This window comes from Amphiura filiformis, chromosome 8 (assembly GCF_039555335.1).
Source record: "Amphiura filiformis chromosome 8, Afil_fr2py, whole genome shotgun sequence".
Classification (NCBI taxonomy): domain Eukaryota; kingdom Metazoa; phylum Echinodermata; class Ophiuroidea; order Amphilepidida; family Amphiuridae; genus Amphiura; species Amphiura filiformis.
In genome coordinates, this window is record NC_092635.1 from 26098976 (window position 1) to 26116241 (window position 17266).

At 34.7% G+C, this 17266-nt stretch overlaps 1 protein-coding gene across 1 annotated transcript in view; it reads left to right on the top strand.

Moving 5' to 3' along the window:
• Positions 1-17266, top strand: part of LOC140158866 (rap guanine nucleotide exchange factor 6-like) — a 130171-nt gene that overhangs the window by 17801 nt on the left and 95104 nt on the right. Inside the window, 1 exon segment of the mRNA XM_072182122.1 lies at positions 8747-8874. Within this exon segment, the coding sequence (XP_072038223.1) occupies positions 8747-8874 (128 nt within the window).

Here is a 17266-nt window from a genome sequence, read left to right on the forward strand (position 1 = left end):
GAATGAAAAATTGTGCCATTTGACATTACCCAAAATATTAACTCAAAATTTTTACTTTACTCCTTTTTTCCATGGAAAAATTGCTGGTAAGAGAGATTATTTTTTACTCGGTAAAATATTGATAGATTTAGAGTTACTGTTGAGTAAAGCGTACAAATTGTAAATATTTTATGTTTGCATAAATTGGTAGTTTACTATAATCTGGTTTGTGTATTATTAGACACATCTTCCATGCAGTGACATTTAGAAAGACTTGCAATTATCACATGAAAATTCAATTTGGTGTGGCATGAGAAGATTGAATATTTCAGAATTACCAGGTTTGATTTTCAAATACTTGGGAACTGAGTTAAATATTGAATTGGTCATTAGCTTATTTAGGTACCGGTACATTTCATTACATTAGTAAATATATTGATCAATGGTGAGACATTGTTAGTATAATTATTTTACTCCTTACACTGAACTAAAACACAAGGTACAAAAAAAAAGAACAAATCAAACATATAGTTACAAATATTGTCATAACTTAACTCAGGACCGTCTTCTATTTCAGACTTGAACTAGTACTAGACCTATTCGCAAACCGTGACGCCCCTCAAATATATACGCTGAATAGGTTCAAACAGTTTTTGAATATACCGTGCTGCATTGGTACGTTCACACGGTACCTCTCCATTGAACCATATCATACTGATCACTTGCACTTGTAAGATACATTTGTAAGTATGTTTGAAAAGACCTGTATTGTATTCAATCTATGATTGCAGAAATACACAGGTGATGATTTGCAACCTGCTTGTACATGTAGTACTGTGCGATATATTCAAAATTGCTGGAACCTATATTGCTATGGTAGTTTAAAATCCGATTTATTACGTAACTTTGCCAGCGTATAGCGCAAAACAAAACAAGATTGTAGCTTCTTGACGGCTGGGAAGAAGATTTATTTGGGATATGGTACCTAATGAAGATACTGGTTCTGCAATTAAAAATATTACAAAAAATCCAATCTACAGGTTTAGGATATACTGTAAATGAATGACTCACACACAACATATATTGCTATTTTTCAAAAATTATTATAATTATTGTAGACACAAGTGATTAATTTACATGCAAGCGATGTCAAAACCATCTGAGATTCAGAAAGAAATAGGTATGACTCACTCAATGCTACCTAAATATTTTTTATAAAATATATAATTATTTTAGAAATGATTAATTTGCATATATATGTCAAATCAACATGACAAGAGGAGACACATGCATGGAATGAATCACCGCCCTACAAACGGCGTGTGTGTAACATCTGTACTGACCAACCCTGTTGCCGCTTTTTATTTAGCGGGGTTTTAATTATTATAGGTATTGATTTGAGGTACACGTAGATGCACTTTCAGAAAGGCACTACGCTATATGTTGATCACTCGTGGTGGGAATTTTAACACAAGACTCCGGTTGTAAACATCATTGGCTTTGTTGGATTTAAACAATCGGATATATTTACACCTTACTGCTGCCAGAGCTAATCAACTGCAAAAATTCATATTAACTCGGTGAAAAAAGTGAGTATGATATTTGGCTATCTCATTTTGTTAAAACAAATGGTCATTTTTATGATAAAATTATTGTTATTTTATACTCCGCACAGCTGCAGGTGATTATGAATATGATCAATTAGTAGTGACTTTATTGACATTTTTTACCCATTGATAGTAATAGCAAATTATTTGCTGTTCGTAGTACTAGTAGTGTACTATGAATATGTGTGTAAATATAGCTACATTGTGGTATTTTTAATATGTGAATTATGGAAATATATTTATCTAATATATCTCTCAGATTTAAAATCATGAACACGGCTGAACTGAACAAATAATATGAGTGCGAATAAATATTTTTGTCGCTGTGCCATATTTTACTCGAGATAGATGGTTTATTGATACCAGTATCATTATCTAGATGGATGGCTCCCGGTATCAGAAAACAGTTAATTTGTTGAAATAAATTATTCTGCGCCACAAGATAAAATATAGCTCAATCCTAATCCTTAAAATGCAACTTTCATGTAAAGCGATTGAAAGTTTGATTTAAATATTATTTCATAAAACACCTCAAAATGGAATTTGAAAATATACTCAAAGTTCTAGCTCACACTAAATTGTTAATAGTTTCATCAAATATATAGAAGTTAGAACAATATGCATTTTTTTAATTTAATCAATTTAGTGGTGTATTTTTCTGACACCAGGTAATAACAAAGGTGAATACTCTTTTGTGTTCAATAAATGCCCCAGGGATGTTGCATTTTCAAAAATAGTTCATTCATTAAAGCTCATTTTGAAAGTTGTATTTCCATTAAAAGTGTAATTTTGATAGATGATGGCCCCTAATTGCATTTTTGTGATCAATATCAGAATTAAACTTTTTCTTTCAGAAAATAATGGAATTCTACTCACAATTATTTTCTAGGAGTTGGCATGGTACTTTCAACAATTTAAATGTAAAAGTGTAAAATGCTTTCCTCGAGTTCTTGAAATGCTAAAACCCAGGAGCTTCCAGGGCACTGAGGCACTGCCCCAGGACCCCCAGCATAATTTAGCTAGGATTTTTTCCTATTTTTAGTTTCTGAATGTTGATTTTTTTTTTTTTTTTAGCTCAACCGGTGAGACATACTCCAGTGCCTTGATGTTTGATGATGTGGGTTCGAGCTGCAGCGCAGTCCTTGTTTGTTCTCATAAATAATTGAGCTAATTTGAAATTCCTTTGGGCAAGGAGTTAACAGTCGTGTTCACATTTTGAGTTACACCCGGCGTAAACTTACGTTAACATTGATCAAAATTCCACAAATATTTTCCCTACTCCTACCGCATGTCCACACCTAGCCTACTCCTAGCATTACGCCGACTAGTTCCACCAAGTATTCACCTCTGGTCGGCGTAAACATTGGCTACCACTTCCGGTGTTTCTGTGACCTTTATCAACCACACGATATGTAATTTCTTATTTCCGACCAACAAGGTCAAACTTACTCCGGGTGCCAGGCGTAATCTGCGTTTACATTGCAACTTACGCCTGGCGGAAGTTACACCCAACTCGCTACTCCTGACTTTTGTCAGGAGTAAATCGTCGGATGTACGCCTGGAAATGCTAAAACCCAGGAGCTTCCAGGGCACTGAGGCACTGCCCCAGGACCCCCAGCATAATTTAGCTAGGATTTTTTCCTATTTTTAGTTTCTGAATGTTGATTTTTTTGTTTTTTCTAGCTCAACCGGTGAGACATACTCCAGTGCCTTGATGTTTGACGATGTGGGTTCGAGCTGCAGCGCAGTCCTTGTTTGTTCTCATAAATAATTGAGCTAATTTGAAATTCCTTTGGGCAAGGAGTTAACAGTCGTGTTCACATTTTGAGTTCACCCGGCGTAAACTTACGTTAACATTGATCAAAATTCCACAAATATTTTCCCTACTCCTACCGCATGTCCACACTAATGTTAATTCATTGCATTGAAATCGAATTGAATTGAAATGAATTTTGGGCGATTATCTGATCATTTCAATGCATTGGAATTGAATTGGAATCGAAATGAGTGGGCTTGGGCATGAATTGAATTGGATTGGAATTGAAATCATTGTGAGCAATGAAGAATTGAATTGGATTGGAATTGAAATTATGATGAGTGATGAAGAATGAAGTGGAATTGAAATGAAATTCAGCTTTGATTTCAATTCAGCATTTCAATTCACAAGCAGATGTCTCTGATTCCAGATCATTCCAGCTGTAAAAAGTGCCCTTCCCCCATTCTGAATTCTGATACACTTCCAAGTATATTCACACAAGAGCACACATTAAAAATTTAGCATCAATAGTGTTACAAAACATATTGCAACTAAGTATTCTGGAAAGATTTCATTTAAAAATGATAGCATAAAATACACATATATTGAAGAAAATTAGTATGATATCATTTTTCATACACAGTTATAGTTCTTTTTGAGACTTTTTTAGAGTTCTTCTTAATCTTTCTTTAAAAGAATATCTACTGTCTCTCTTGTCATGTGGAAAAATTATAGGTTCTATCTTCATAAAGACACTAATATCTTCTAATATGATGAAAATTGATTCTTAGTATTTCCAATGTTTGATATGATCGATAATGTGAGTATGAGATCCCCCCAACTTGCCAAAGATCTCAAACTTTTGGCACTAATCATAAAGCCCTATTTTTCTCAAGTTCCTAACTTTTATGCTCAAAAGTCATTGTACATTTGAACAAATTGTGAGAAAACCATTAAAGAAAATGCTTATCTTTGACAGCTTTTTTCACACTTTTTCAAAAGTACAAGGATTTTGGGTGTCAAATCTTAGGAGGAGCAGGAGACAAGTAGGGGTTATCAAACCTTGATTTTTTACATCTTTGAGGTCAGTGTGGGGACAGGGTTCCATAACTTATAGATGGTACCACACATCTTAAGTTTAGAAAATAAACATGTCTAAATGCTAAACATTTTGATGCCTTGTGTATAGATATTAAACACTTGATGTTTTGAAGTTTTAACATTTGTGTTTAGATTTTACATACGCGTTTACAAATCGAGGACATAAAAGTGTTCAACACAGTTTTTGCAGTGTGCCTTTGGTCAATTAACACAAACTGCAACTGTATTGGAATTGGAATTGAATTGGAATTGAAATGAATGCTCAGAATTGAATTGAAATTGATTAGCTGTTAATTTCACTGCATTGGATTGGAATTGAAATGAAATGATTTTAAAATTGAAAAATTGAATTGGAATTGAATTGAATTAATTCTAAAGCAAGGTGGATTGAATTGGAATTGAATAGCAAGACTCCATGTGTAGAAAGAATTGAATTTGAATAGAATTGAAATCAATTTTCTGGAGTGAAATAACAATAGTCCACACCTAGCCTACTCCTAGCATTACGCCGACTAGTTCCACCAAGTATTCACCTCTGGTCGGCGTAAACATTGGCTACCACTTCCGGTGTTTCTGTGACCTTTATCAACCACACGATATGTAATTTCTTATTTCCGACCAACAAGGTCAAACTTACTCCGTGTGCCAGGCATAATCTGCGTTTACATTGCAACTTACGCCTGGCGGAAGTTACACCCAGCTCGCTACTCCTGACTTTTGTCAGGAGTAAATCGTCAGACGTCACGCCTGGCGGAACTTACACGGACCATCGTTCACACTGCACCTACTCCTGGCAGCACCTACCGCTACTTCTAGCAACTTGCGCCGACCAAGTTCCGCCGGGCGTACGTCCGACAATGTGAACACGACTAACGACTTGTTTGTCTTGGTTACCCATATGACCACTCAGGGAGCTGATCCTGGCTGTGATGGTTTATTGTGGTTTGTATAGGGTGTGCACTTTAGCTGTAAATCCCTGATTGGTGTTAAATGGCTTAAATGTCTTGGGCCATAGTAGTGAATTCCTGTAAAGTGTCACAAGGCTTGTGGAGTTATGCCTGTGTGTTACACTATATCGCTGTGTTTGTTGTCATTCAACTTTTTCAAGTTAATATTTTTTACTAATCAAAATGTTAAAAAGGGTTTAAATCATTTCATAAACAGTATACTTTGTATTTAGAATTTAACCAGATTCCCACTCTCACAACCCAGTCTTATGCTATACTGGTGTGAATCAGTGCCAGATACACTAGCCAATGATGCAATCTTGCATGCCAGGCCGCAAGGAAGCATTTACATAAAATAGTCATAAATATCTCGTAAATATTTGATGATCATTTTATACGATGATATGATATTACAAAATTTATGTGATTTGATATAGTTCGCGAGGTTTGGCATCGAGGCAAAGACACTGCCACATACCATTTCCTGGAATTGAGTCGGAAGCCAGTTTTCAACCCTGCTTTTATACATTGCATAAAACATGTTGATGTAAAAATGCCGCTATGAAGCAATTGTCTAACTGCTTCATGTATGATACTTATTAAAGTTAGGAGATATCATGAATGTATACCAGGTGCTACATGCTTCGCTGTCAGCTCTAGCACGCCACTGCTCGCATGGATGCGCTCGCTCGCTCTCTGTTCAGGCATTGTGAGTCAAGGGAACGGAGCAAGTTCTATTAGATATACATAAAGCTTTGGATTTAACAAAATTTTCAGGAATTTTAAAGTAGGCCATGAAAGGCATGTTGTTGAATTGCTCTATTTGCTTCGTTTACTCTACTTGCAATAATAATATTGTCACACCCCTTAAGTTTTCAAACTACCCTCCAGGCCCTTAAGTAACCTTACTAGCCTAAGCGTTGCCATGTATTGTAACCCAGCCCTAACTTAACCCAAAGCTACTTGTATGCCACAAAGTGTATACTATACTACAGTTTAAATGAGTCACATCGGAAGACTTCCTTCAGGGCTAAGTTCAAAGACTAGCTATATGGACTAGAAGTTATGTGATTTATTATTTATTTCAGTTCATTTAATGTTTAGCCACTAAGGTGTGATATGATTAACTTATCTTAATAAAAGGGGAAGGAAGGCTTGCTTCAACTTCAACAGTCATGTAGATAGACCTGTTCAATTAGATCAATATTGATATTTTAATCAGGCATTGGTTGGATATAATTTGTAAATACTGAAACACAGGAGTCACACAGAGTACAAAATATGACATTAGGATACCATCATTTTTACAATGACAATTCCTGAAGAACTCGTTAAAATAAGCTTTAAAAAAATCATGCTGAAAATGATGAAACTGTGAACTTAGGATAAATGACTTCCGTTTCACTTCCGGGCTCTCGATGTCACTTTCAGCAATTGAAGATATACAAATGTACATTTTCCCCCCAAAAAAGACCTAAAATTTTTATGTCTTTTGGGGGAAAAATGAATATCTTCAATACGCAAGGTCAAAATATTCATATATGATGGATGGCTTTTCCTCCCAGCTACATACAGTTTAAGTATATGTCATTAGATTTATAAATTTTACTTTGAGGATATCAGAAGTACATTACTCGTATTCAGAATGCAATTTGGCGTGTCTGATGTGCTCTTATGTCCCTCAAAAAATACTGTGCAAACATTGCTATCCAATCCCTTAAAAATCATGCTGAAAATGACTGAAACTGTGAACTTAGGATAAATGATTTCGGCTCACTTCCGGGCTCACAATGTCACTTTCAGCAATTGAAGATTTATTTTTTCTCCTGAAAAAAAAAAGAAGATTATTCAATACGAAAAAGGTCAACATTTTCATATAATGGACAGCTTTTCCTACCAGCTACATACACTCTAAATATATGTCATTAGATTCATAAAGTTTACTTCAAAGACTGTTAGATGTCATATAAATTTGTAACAATTTGCCATAAAATTTGTACTATACCGCAAATTTCAAAATTATTTGATATCACAGAAGGACATTCCTCATATTCAGAATGCATTTTTTGCAATGAAAATATCCAGTTTAAATTTTGTAGCATAGTAAGTAAGTGTACCTAGGTGCTTCATACATATTGGAGGAATCTGGTAGTATTAATTATTTTATTTTATTTTTTAGATCCAACTTTATCATGAGAGCAAAGTACATGTAGAGAGGTCAAAATTCTTTTTGATGGAGGCAAATAGACAAGTTTCCATACATACAAATTTTATTTAGTTTATTTGTATTTTATTGTTTTACCAATAACCAGTCCAGTAACTTTAGGGACTGAACTAGTTTCATTCAATTTTGTACTCATAAATATGCAGATTTTGTCTAAACCAAAAACCATATGATTAATTTATAAGTGAGTTGATAGTACTGGGCACTATTCTGTTGAATACAGACTGGTACAGATTGCTACAAATCCTTTCTGTGTTGATTATTCAGTGACAAATCTAAATTATGCAGTGACCACTTCTAAAGTAGGTTTGGTTAAACTTCAAGATGAACTAGGCTCTGCTTGATCTCTAGAGGTGATAGCAAAATGCGATAAATAACACTAAATACTGTAGTGTCCGTTATAAACACCCAGGGCATTGCATTTTTCCAAAAGGGAGCGTTTATTGAAGTGAATTGTCAGTGAAAGAAACTGGTTCAATTTCCTGATGGTGCTCCTGTAGAAAGGAGGGATTTATACTACTACCAGTGGCAACCACAGAAATCAAGTGGAAAAAGGGGTTTTTGTAGTAAATACATAAAAAAAAGGCAGGCAAATTCAAGTATTTGATATCCCTTAGCAACCATACAATGATGTGCGGCAAACATGGTTGGCATGTATGACCATTTGGTATATAAAAGACACATTTTGTAAGGTCTATCTTGGTACATGGATGAGTAATTTTACAAAATGTTTGCAAAATTTAGGGAAAAATAGCCGAAATTTGCCTCATTGTAAATACGGTCATTCTGAATTCAAAATAAACTACAAATTTGCTTTAAATTTGACAGGAAATTTGGGTCCTATTTTCTTAGAAAATTAGCACATGTATAGCGATGGATCCCCTACCCAGGGCAAACGTGAGTTTTTAATAGTTTTGCTCTAATTATACCACTGTGTTATGTTTATTTTCAGGCTTGGATAAAATGTTGGTCCTATCACTCCTATGTACATGTAGTTAAACTTACCGAAGTGAAACAACAGAATTGGCCAACTGTTATCTCTTTAAAACAATGGGAAGTCATTAAAATAACTACTAGTGCCAGGCGGGAAGAAAGCTTTAATATTAGTTATCTTTATTTGTTGTTCTTGCAGGATTTGCAGAGTATTTATACCTATCTTCATGATCTGGAAGCACTACGGTCGTTACGAGAGCCTGCACTACGAGAGATTGCAAAAAGTGTGCGTTATGAGAAGAGAGATGCTAATGATATTTTATATTGGTAGGTATTTATGATCCATTCAATTACTATGTTACATGTTCCGGCTCTGGTACAATAGGGGAACTTGCATTGAAACACAGCATAGCAGTCTAGTAGTCTTACCCAAGCCCCCACCTTTTTGTATGTAAGAATTTTGAGAGTTCCTCAAAAACATTAAAAATGAGTGATGTTTTATACCCTAAGGAAAATGAACCACTCTCCTTGTTCACTATACTTTGTACATGTAGTTCACCGAGATAAACATGTATTTAGCGTTCAATACACACAAAACATCAAATCACTAGTATACATTTTTCCAAGCCTGTGAATTGAAGACATGTATCTGAGAGCAAATAAATAGTTGTGATTTTATGCTTCATGCATGCATGGATTCTGGTTGGCCTGTGGGGGTAACCACATATTCCTCTACAACATGTCACATAATCAAATCTATGTTCAAGCAAAATATTCTAGAATACATTGGTTCAAGCTTTAGATATATATCAAACTCAACTTCTGGTTTTAGGGAATTGGGTTTAACACCAAAAGTACTTGTTATAAATCCTTTTATTTGATCTTAGCAGACTTTTTTTTGTTTTGATTTGTTCGGGTTTTGACAACCCTGGATAACCCAAGAAAGCCTCTATTGAAGCTTATTTCCATTGGGGTCCATTTGAACACCGGGACGGGTTGGGAATAGTCAGGGGTTAACACCCTACTCTTTTCGAAACTGGCTGCGAAATATATGTACAGGTATGGCTCTCTGCACAAGGGACCGACGGCTTAACATCCCCTCCAAAGGACGGAGTACTTTCATGATTCGTTTACCAATTCTAAATGAACCATGGGGAGAGCGGAAGTCTGAATTTAATCTACAGAAGTTACCAAATAATTTCAGACTTTTTTTCCCGAGTCAATATCCCAGCATTTTGAGAGTTCCTCAAAAACATTCAAAATGAGTGATGTACATCCCTACCCTCAGAAGGAAAGTGAACCACTCTCCTTGATCTTATACTTAGTACATAGTACATGTAGTTCACTGAGACAATACACACAAACATCAAATCACTAGTATACATTTTTGTGAGTCTGTGAATTGAAGACCTGTATATCTGAGAGCAAGTAAATAGTTGTGATTTTATGCTTCATGCATGCACGGATTCTGGTTGGCCTGTGGGGGTAACAACATATTCCTCTACAACATGTCACATAATCAAATCTATGTTCAACCAAAGTATTCTAGAATATGTGGGTTCAAGCTTTAGATATATATCAAACTCAACTTCTGGTTTTAGGGAATTGGGTTTAACACCAAAAGTGCATGTTATAATCCTTTCATTTGATCGTAGCAGACCAGTTAAAAAGTTTGGGTCATTCCGCTCATTCCAATATGATCTACATATCTATACAGTCATACAATTGATTGATTTTAATATTTACTGAACATGTTGAATAACATCAAATGCATGTGCACATCAATTCACAGCAACTGTATTGGACCTTATTAGCACCTTCCCGTAATAAGCGCCCTCCCCTAATAAGCGGTCTCTACATCATTGCTTGTGTGACAATTTTGTTTAAGTGCCTCCTTTTCAATGCACATGTGCAAGTAAATCACACCAAATTATGTCTAAATAAGCCATCCAGTTTAAGATGATGATGATTTGAACTTCAGATACACTGTATTTGGAATGTTTATGCATGGAAATTCCCATTTTAACATTCATTTAATATTTTTAATAAGCACCCCTGACTGATTTAGCATCTTGAGTGCTCATTATGTCAAATATGGATGCTCTTTTCGCCAGCCCATTCGGGGCTGGTACCTGTTTCAGGTTTGGGGTCAGTTTACTCAAGAGATTATATTTTAGTGGTATTGGAATGATTTTTTTTAATACTTTTTGTGGTTAAATTTTTAAAAAAATATTTTAATTCGATTTGTTAGGAAAAGTAAGTATGTTTTGCCGTTTCAACGAACGAAAACGAGTGAGTATTTCCAAAGTTATATTTGAATTATTTATGGCTTAAATATTATCGTTTATTGGTATTGGAATGACTTTTTGTTAAAAGCGTTTTGTGGTTGAATTTTTTAAAAATATTTTAATTCGATGTGTAAGGAAAAGTAAGTATGTTTTGCCGTTTCAACGAATGAAAGCAGTGAGTATTACCAAAGTTATGTTTGAATTAATATGACTTCAAAAGTTTTAGGTATAGGCCTAAAATGTAACAATAATAGTTAATATACAGCATCATATGGTCAGCAGAAGAAAAGTATGTCATTTCAGTGTCTTTGACCGGGGTCCTTGACCACTGAACAGCGTGATATCATGTTGATAACAGATCTAAGAATCAAAATCTTCATCATATGGACCATATTGATGTCAAAGTAATTATCTATCCTATCCTGTGTCGTTTTATGGATAAAAATGACTCAAAATGCTATTGATGAAATAGTTGCTATCATGAACATCAGTTTTGCCTTTTCAGCGGGAAAAATCCGATGCAAAATAAAGTTTTTAGGGCTTAGCTATAATATGGGCATAATTTATGCATGTAGGCCTATAGTATTGAACAATGTACCCATTTGACATGCACTTATAGATAAATAAATTGTCTTACTTTATTAATTTAATAACTTCTATGTTATAAATAAAATGACACATAACGTAAGTGAAGCTACTTTCTATCTTTTTATTTGATTCATAAACTTACAGTCAAAACACACAAGAGTGAAGATTGCAGTGAGTAATCAGTCCTTTATAAATGTTCTTGCCACCATCTATCATACAGTAAACTATACATTGCGAATTAATATCAAATTATTTTAAAATAAAAAATGTACATGTAAGGTGAGTTTATATTATGTTATATGGCGAATTTAAGGAGTATTTCGTGATCCTAGCATCCTCTTTTTATGACATTTTTCAGTATATATCCACAAAAAAAGCTTATTCTAAAAAATTTCAGTTGATTCCGATTTTGCCTTTACGAGTTATGCATGGTTATGTGTAGACAAATTTCACGATTACTTTGCGAAGCGAATTAATCTGCAAGAAATATTTTGTACATAAACATTATGTAGCCAGAGGTTTCCAGTGATATAAAAATCTCAACTTTTTTTGAGAAAAGTTAGGGGATGATGCTGTGGATCACGAAATGCCCTTTTAACTAAAACCTGCAGTCAGTGCAGTGTAGTATTTGTGACGTGGTATATCGAAAGCAGACACTTTTGGGCAGGATCGTATAAATGGAGAAATAGCCAAAAATCTACCCGGGGTGATTTTTTCACGATTTGGGTTTATGATGTTATTAATGTTTAAAATATTGTCTGATCGTTTCAGACCTGAATATAACTGGCATGTTGTATTTTTGAGACATTTTTCAAGGTAATTCCTACTCTCAACATTGTCAATAATATTTTTAAAGGCAGCTTATCTATTATTAATATTAAAGGCCCATTCAGTGATTTGCTCATCCGGACGATCGTAAAAATCATCAAAATTTTGGTACCGTACCTACATGTGCTAAGTCTGCAAATGGTTCAGCCAAAAGCCGTGTAGGCCTATTTAAGATTAAATAAGACATTTTACACGAATCTGTATTTTTAGATACTGACAGTATCTAAAATTAGCTACAAGTATTTGAATGGCGGGGCTTGAACTAAGTCAGTACTGCTGTTTTCTTCATTTTTTGCCAAATTTGGCATTTCAAAAATACCAAATGACAATTTGAATGACTTAGGCCTATCCTTCTCTTTTAAGCAATTTATAAACAATTTTAATTTTTTACTCTTGCACTGGGATCACTGAATGGGTCTTTAAGAAATGTGGCGTATCATGTCAAAACAGACATCTTTTGACAGCTTATAAATTTGGAGGCTTTCACATAAAGAGCTATTTTGCTCCACAGCGCCGTTTTCCCCAATAAAATCGGACATTCCTAAGCGAAGAAATTGAGTTAAATAAGTTATGGTATTAAAAAATTGGAAATTGAAATATCGTGGGTAAGAAGCTGAAAAGACAAATAAAACCAGAACAGAACAATTTAGAGAACAATAATGAATTAATAATAATGAACAATAATGAATTAAAGAGTTGACAGGAGACTAGGAGTTAATGTTTTCTGCAGTTTCAGTGTACATCTTCTCACCGTTGATGGTTTGGTGGACTGTCATGTAACATGGATGTAGTAAGCCGTGATCCTAAAAATGCCTTTCACATTGACCAAAACTAATTACAAGACCTCTTCTACATTGAGGCTGGCTTTCCCTTTTAAAGGGAATTTTTATCAGAATACTTGTTTACTTTCAAATGAGTATATAATACACTGCATACACAGGTTGTAAAAATAACATATAATGTACATTTGTGTATAGCCTTAGAGTGGCAAGCCTGAGCATGATGGTAAGATAGTCACATTGGATGATAGTGAGAATCAAAGTTCAACCTCCTAAGGCAAAAGTTTGGGATAGGGTTTAGCAAAAATACCTTTGCCCCCTCATAAGGCATATTGGTAGATACTGAACAAAGTAGTGGGAATCAAAGTTCAATCCTCCTTAGGCGTATATGTTTGGGGGTAGGAAAATACCTTTGCCCCCTCATAATAACTTTACCTCTACGCTAGATCTTGCCTTGTCAACAGACTTTTTGCTTTAAATCCAAAATATGCCAGTATGGTTTATATTTAACTAGCTACTGTCAAGAGCGTTGCTAATATTAGCATAGACAGCCAAGGGCTCCTGATGAACTTTGAGTTGGAGCTCATCTCTAGTGTCAACCCTGGGAAAAATAAGCATAATATGATGTAATTTTGTCAACAAACGGAGATATTATTGTTGTAATGGTGTTCACTGAAGTGAGCCTAAGGGGTTTGAATTATAGTTATTTTGAAGCTATTTTGAAACCTCTGAATACAAAATGTATCGTGCTTGAATCAGTATACAAAACAATGTCTCATGTCAATGCTGCAGAAGGAATTAATATGTACCAGTATGTGTTATCTAGATATGCAGATTGATACCTGTTTATTTATTGTACTTTGATCTGACCAAATCTGTATTATAAATAGTCACATTTGATACACAATGATAATCCGATAATATTGGTGACCCAGTTTTGATGAAGGTGACCAGCCATGATACTTAGGGAACAAACCAAAAGTTTGATGACGTCCTAAAAATGAAAGTGCTTTTGTTAGGAGGCTGACCCCCTCCATCCCTAACATAAGTGTGAAATGTTGAAAGCAGAAACACAAATATTTTAAATCATATTTAACTAGTTTTTTATAAACGTAATCTGACTTATTGACCCTGTCCTCTAGCAAAAGGACTTGTGTGCATAGGGCATCATCAGACTTTTGGTATGTTCCCTTATCAGTGTTATACAAGTAGTTTCATGTGGAAGTAACATGGTCTTTCTATTGGTATCATTCATAGTTTTGCACTTTGTTCTGCAAAATAAATGTTAACTTATGGGTGCACTACACTAGATGCCAAAAAACAAGTGCATTGGATTAGGGTGACACAGGAGAACAGCTGGGATTTCACCTCTCAATCCCACAGGATTCCAGCAGATTTGTGGGGAAATATTGAGGGCTCTCTCTGTCTCCCTCCTCCTGTCAGCTTTGGTTGGCTAGGCTTAATCATAGCGGTACAAGTGTCAACGTTATGTGTCAGTGAGTCATTCTTGAGGATAGCTATACTAGGGTAGAATTGCAAATGCTTTTGGGACATCATATGCATTAGTGCTCAAGTCTACGTCCCCTACATTGTCGTGGTTCTGACAACGGAGAGCCAATGTATGAAATACATTGTGGTTCCATCCATGAGGTGGATATAGGAATATAAGCACAACCAAGGATTGAACATTGATAGTATCTCCAATTGTAGGTATGTGTATCTCATATCTTTTACACACAATGATGTTGTATTATGAGAAAGATGTATTTTTTTCTTTTGACAAGCAATCTTAAGAACCACTATATTTTGGATACTAACCATGCAAGCTAGGGGTCATTTTTATGGATAATTTTGTAAATTATCATAAAAATGCAGATATTTGTCTATAAATTGTTAAAAAATGTAAACTTGTTATTAATATACTCTGTCTAGATGTTGTGTGGGTCAAAGCGTATCCTGGTAGAAGTGTGTTATTTTATCAACACATATTATTGATACTTGATACATGTTGGATGTGTGATTGTGTTGTTTATATGATATGATATGAATTGAGATTTTCATTTACACTTACAGTTCACCAAGAGAGCAAAGGTGGTTTTAGCCCACAGTTATGATTACGTTGACATGATTTTGCATAAATTGGCAAATTATGGAGTTGCTGGTTGAGTGACTGCATACTCATATAATTGATGGAATAATTTATACAAGATATGTAAATTATACAATTAAAATGTATACTAAATCAAGTGGAGCAAATTTTTATAAATTGAATTGTGATTAATTTTTGCATATGGTCTTCTGATACTTTTCAAACTCACATATTTGAGAAGAAAATTTAGCTGTCAGTAGTAACTTGATTACTTTGATATTTCCATCAATATATTTAAAATTGTTGCATCCAAAAATAGCTTGCATTGTTTTCTGCATATGTGATTGTTTCAGCTGAATGATAACTAACTTTCACATTGCAAAAACTGTCTAACCTAATTGGGTTTGCAGCAAAATTACACCCTTACAAATTAAAAAAAAGTACATGCATGTTGATATTACAGGACATAGGATTAGTCTTTATAAAACCCAGGCATAGGCAGTGGTGATTTGAAATTGGTGACCCTTAAAGAACAAACCAGAAGTTGTTTTTGTTGTTGATGTCATTGTTGTTATTGTTGTTTTCTGTTTATTGTAAGTGTTTACAAAGCATTAAAAAATCTCTGCCCACCCACAAGCTAGGTCAAGTATCATAAAAATCACTGATGCAGAAATGACCAAGCATGAAGAGTACAAGTGATTGTACTCTGTAGTCAAGGGTCAATCCTCCTCCTCAAAGGCTCCTCCTCACTAGGATCCACAACATGCTCATCTATCAGGACAAAGTTCTTTAACCCCAATACATTTGAACATTCATTGAATGACCTTTGAAAATTTGGGTACAAAACCTCATAATCTGTAACTCGAGGTCACATTTTGCACTATGATTGTTTGATTTGAGGTTTGAACTATGTCATTGGGATGAGCTATTGTGGTCCATAGTGCCTCATGTTTTACAGTCACATCATGCAGGAACTATGTGCAATTAAGCAGAAGTAATCAGCAGCATGTCTCCAGTTGGAAGTTCTTCCTTGCTTTGAATACAACCTAGTATAGATAGTAGGATGATCTAGTGTGTCTCTAATTATGCCAGCAGTTTTTATAATGAAAATAAATTTTGATCTGTGTTGTATTAATTATGAATAAGTGATGGACATTCTTGTCTTGATGGGTCAATTAAGTAATTGACTGTGTGGTTGCTGATGTATTGTGTTATGAAGTTGTGACTTGTGATTAAGATATCTGTGATGCAAATCAAGGCAAATACCATGAATTAACTCGGATTTTATTTACCACAATCAGATAGGCCTACATGTATACTTTGTTTCACCTCAAGTTTGGTAGTGACATCAGAACATTTGTGCATTTGCGCTGCAAGTGTGCCAACAAACCGCCCTTGTTTGTGTGTGTACATAGCCTACAATCTGTGGTATTTAGGTTTATGTGCACAAATCGATACTGCTACCAGCAAAATATGCATTATACGTCAATATAGGTAAAACAAATTAGAGAAAGTAATTTTGCTGTATCCAACCTTAGTAGATTACGGACTGAGTGCATATACATTGTATGTGTATATGGGGAGGGGAAGGGTGCATTTTGTTCATGCCAGAGTCAATTAGGCAATCAGTAAGCAGCTTTAGCCAATCAGAGTGCAGTTCAAATAATTTACCAATCAGAGCACAGCTCAATTAGCTACTTAGGTCTTCGCGGCCAAATCAGAGCACATAATTGCCAATAATTGGATGACATTGCCTGATAAAGTTAAGTGTATGTCTTTTTCTCTGCTTCCCATTCATAACACTAGCTATTACTGCTTGTTCACATAATTGTTATGCTGAAAGTGAATAGTTGTGTCAATAATCTCATGTACCATGTACTCATGTACACAAAAAGCGAGAAATGAAACTGAATAAAAGTCTTAACTGTAATGAGTACTGATCAATCAGGCCAGGTCCCTGGATCAATTTGACCTTGGCAATACTTTCTACATTTACAAATGATTGTTTATAGCAGTCCCACAGTCTAGATGTTGTGTGTAAATTTACATGAATTTCTAGGAAAAGAAATGCAGCAATTTGAATGTAAAAAATAGTTGATATTTAAGGAATGTAAATAAAATTGCTGTATGGAAAGTCTTGTGGTTCT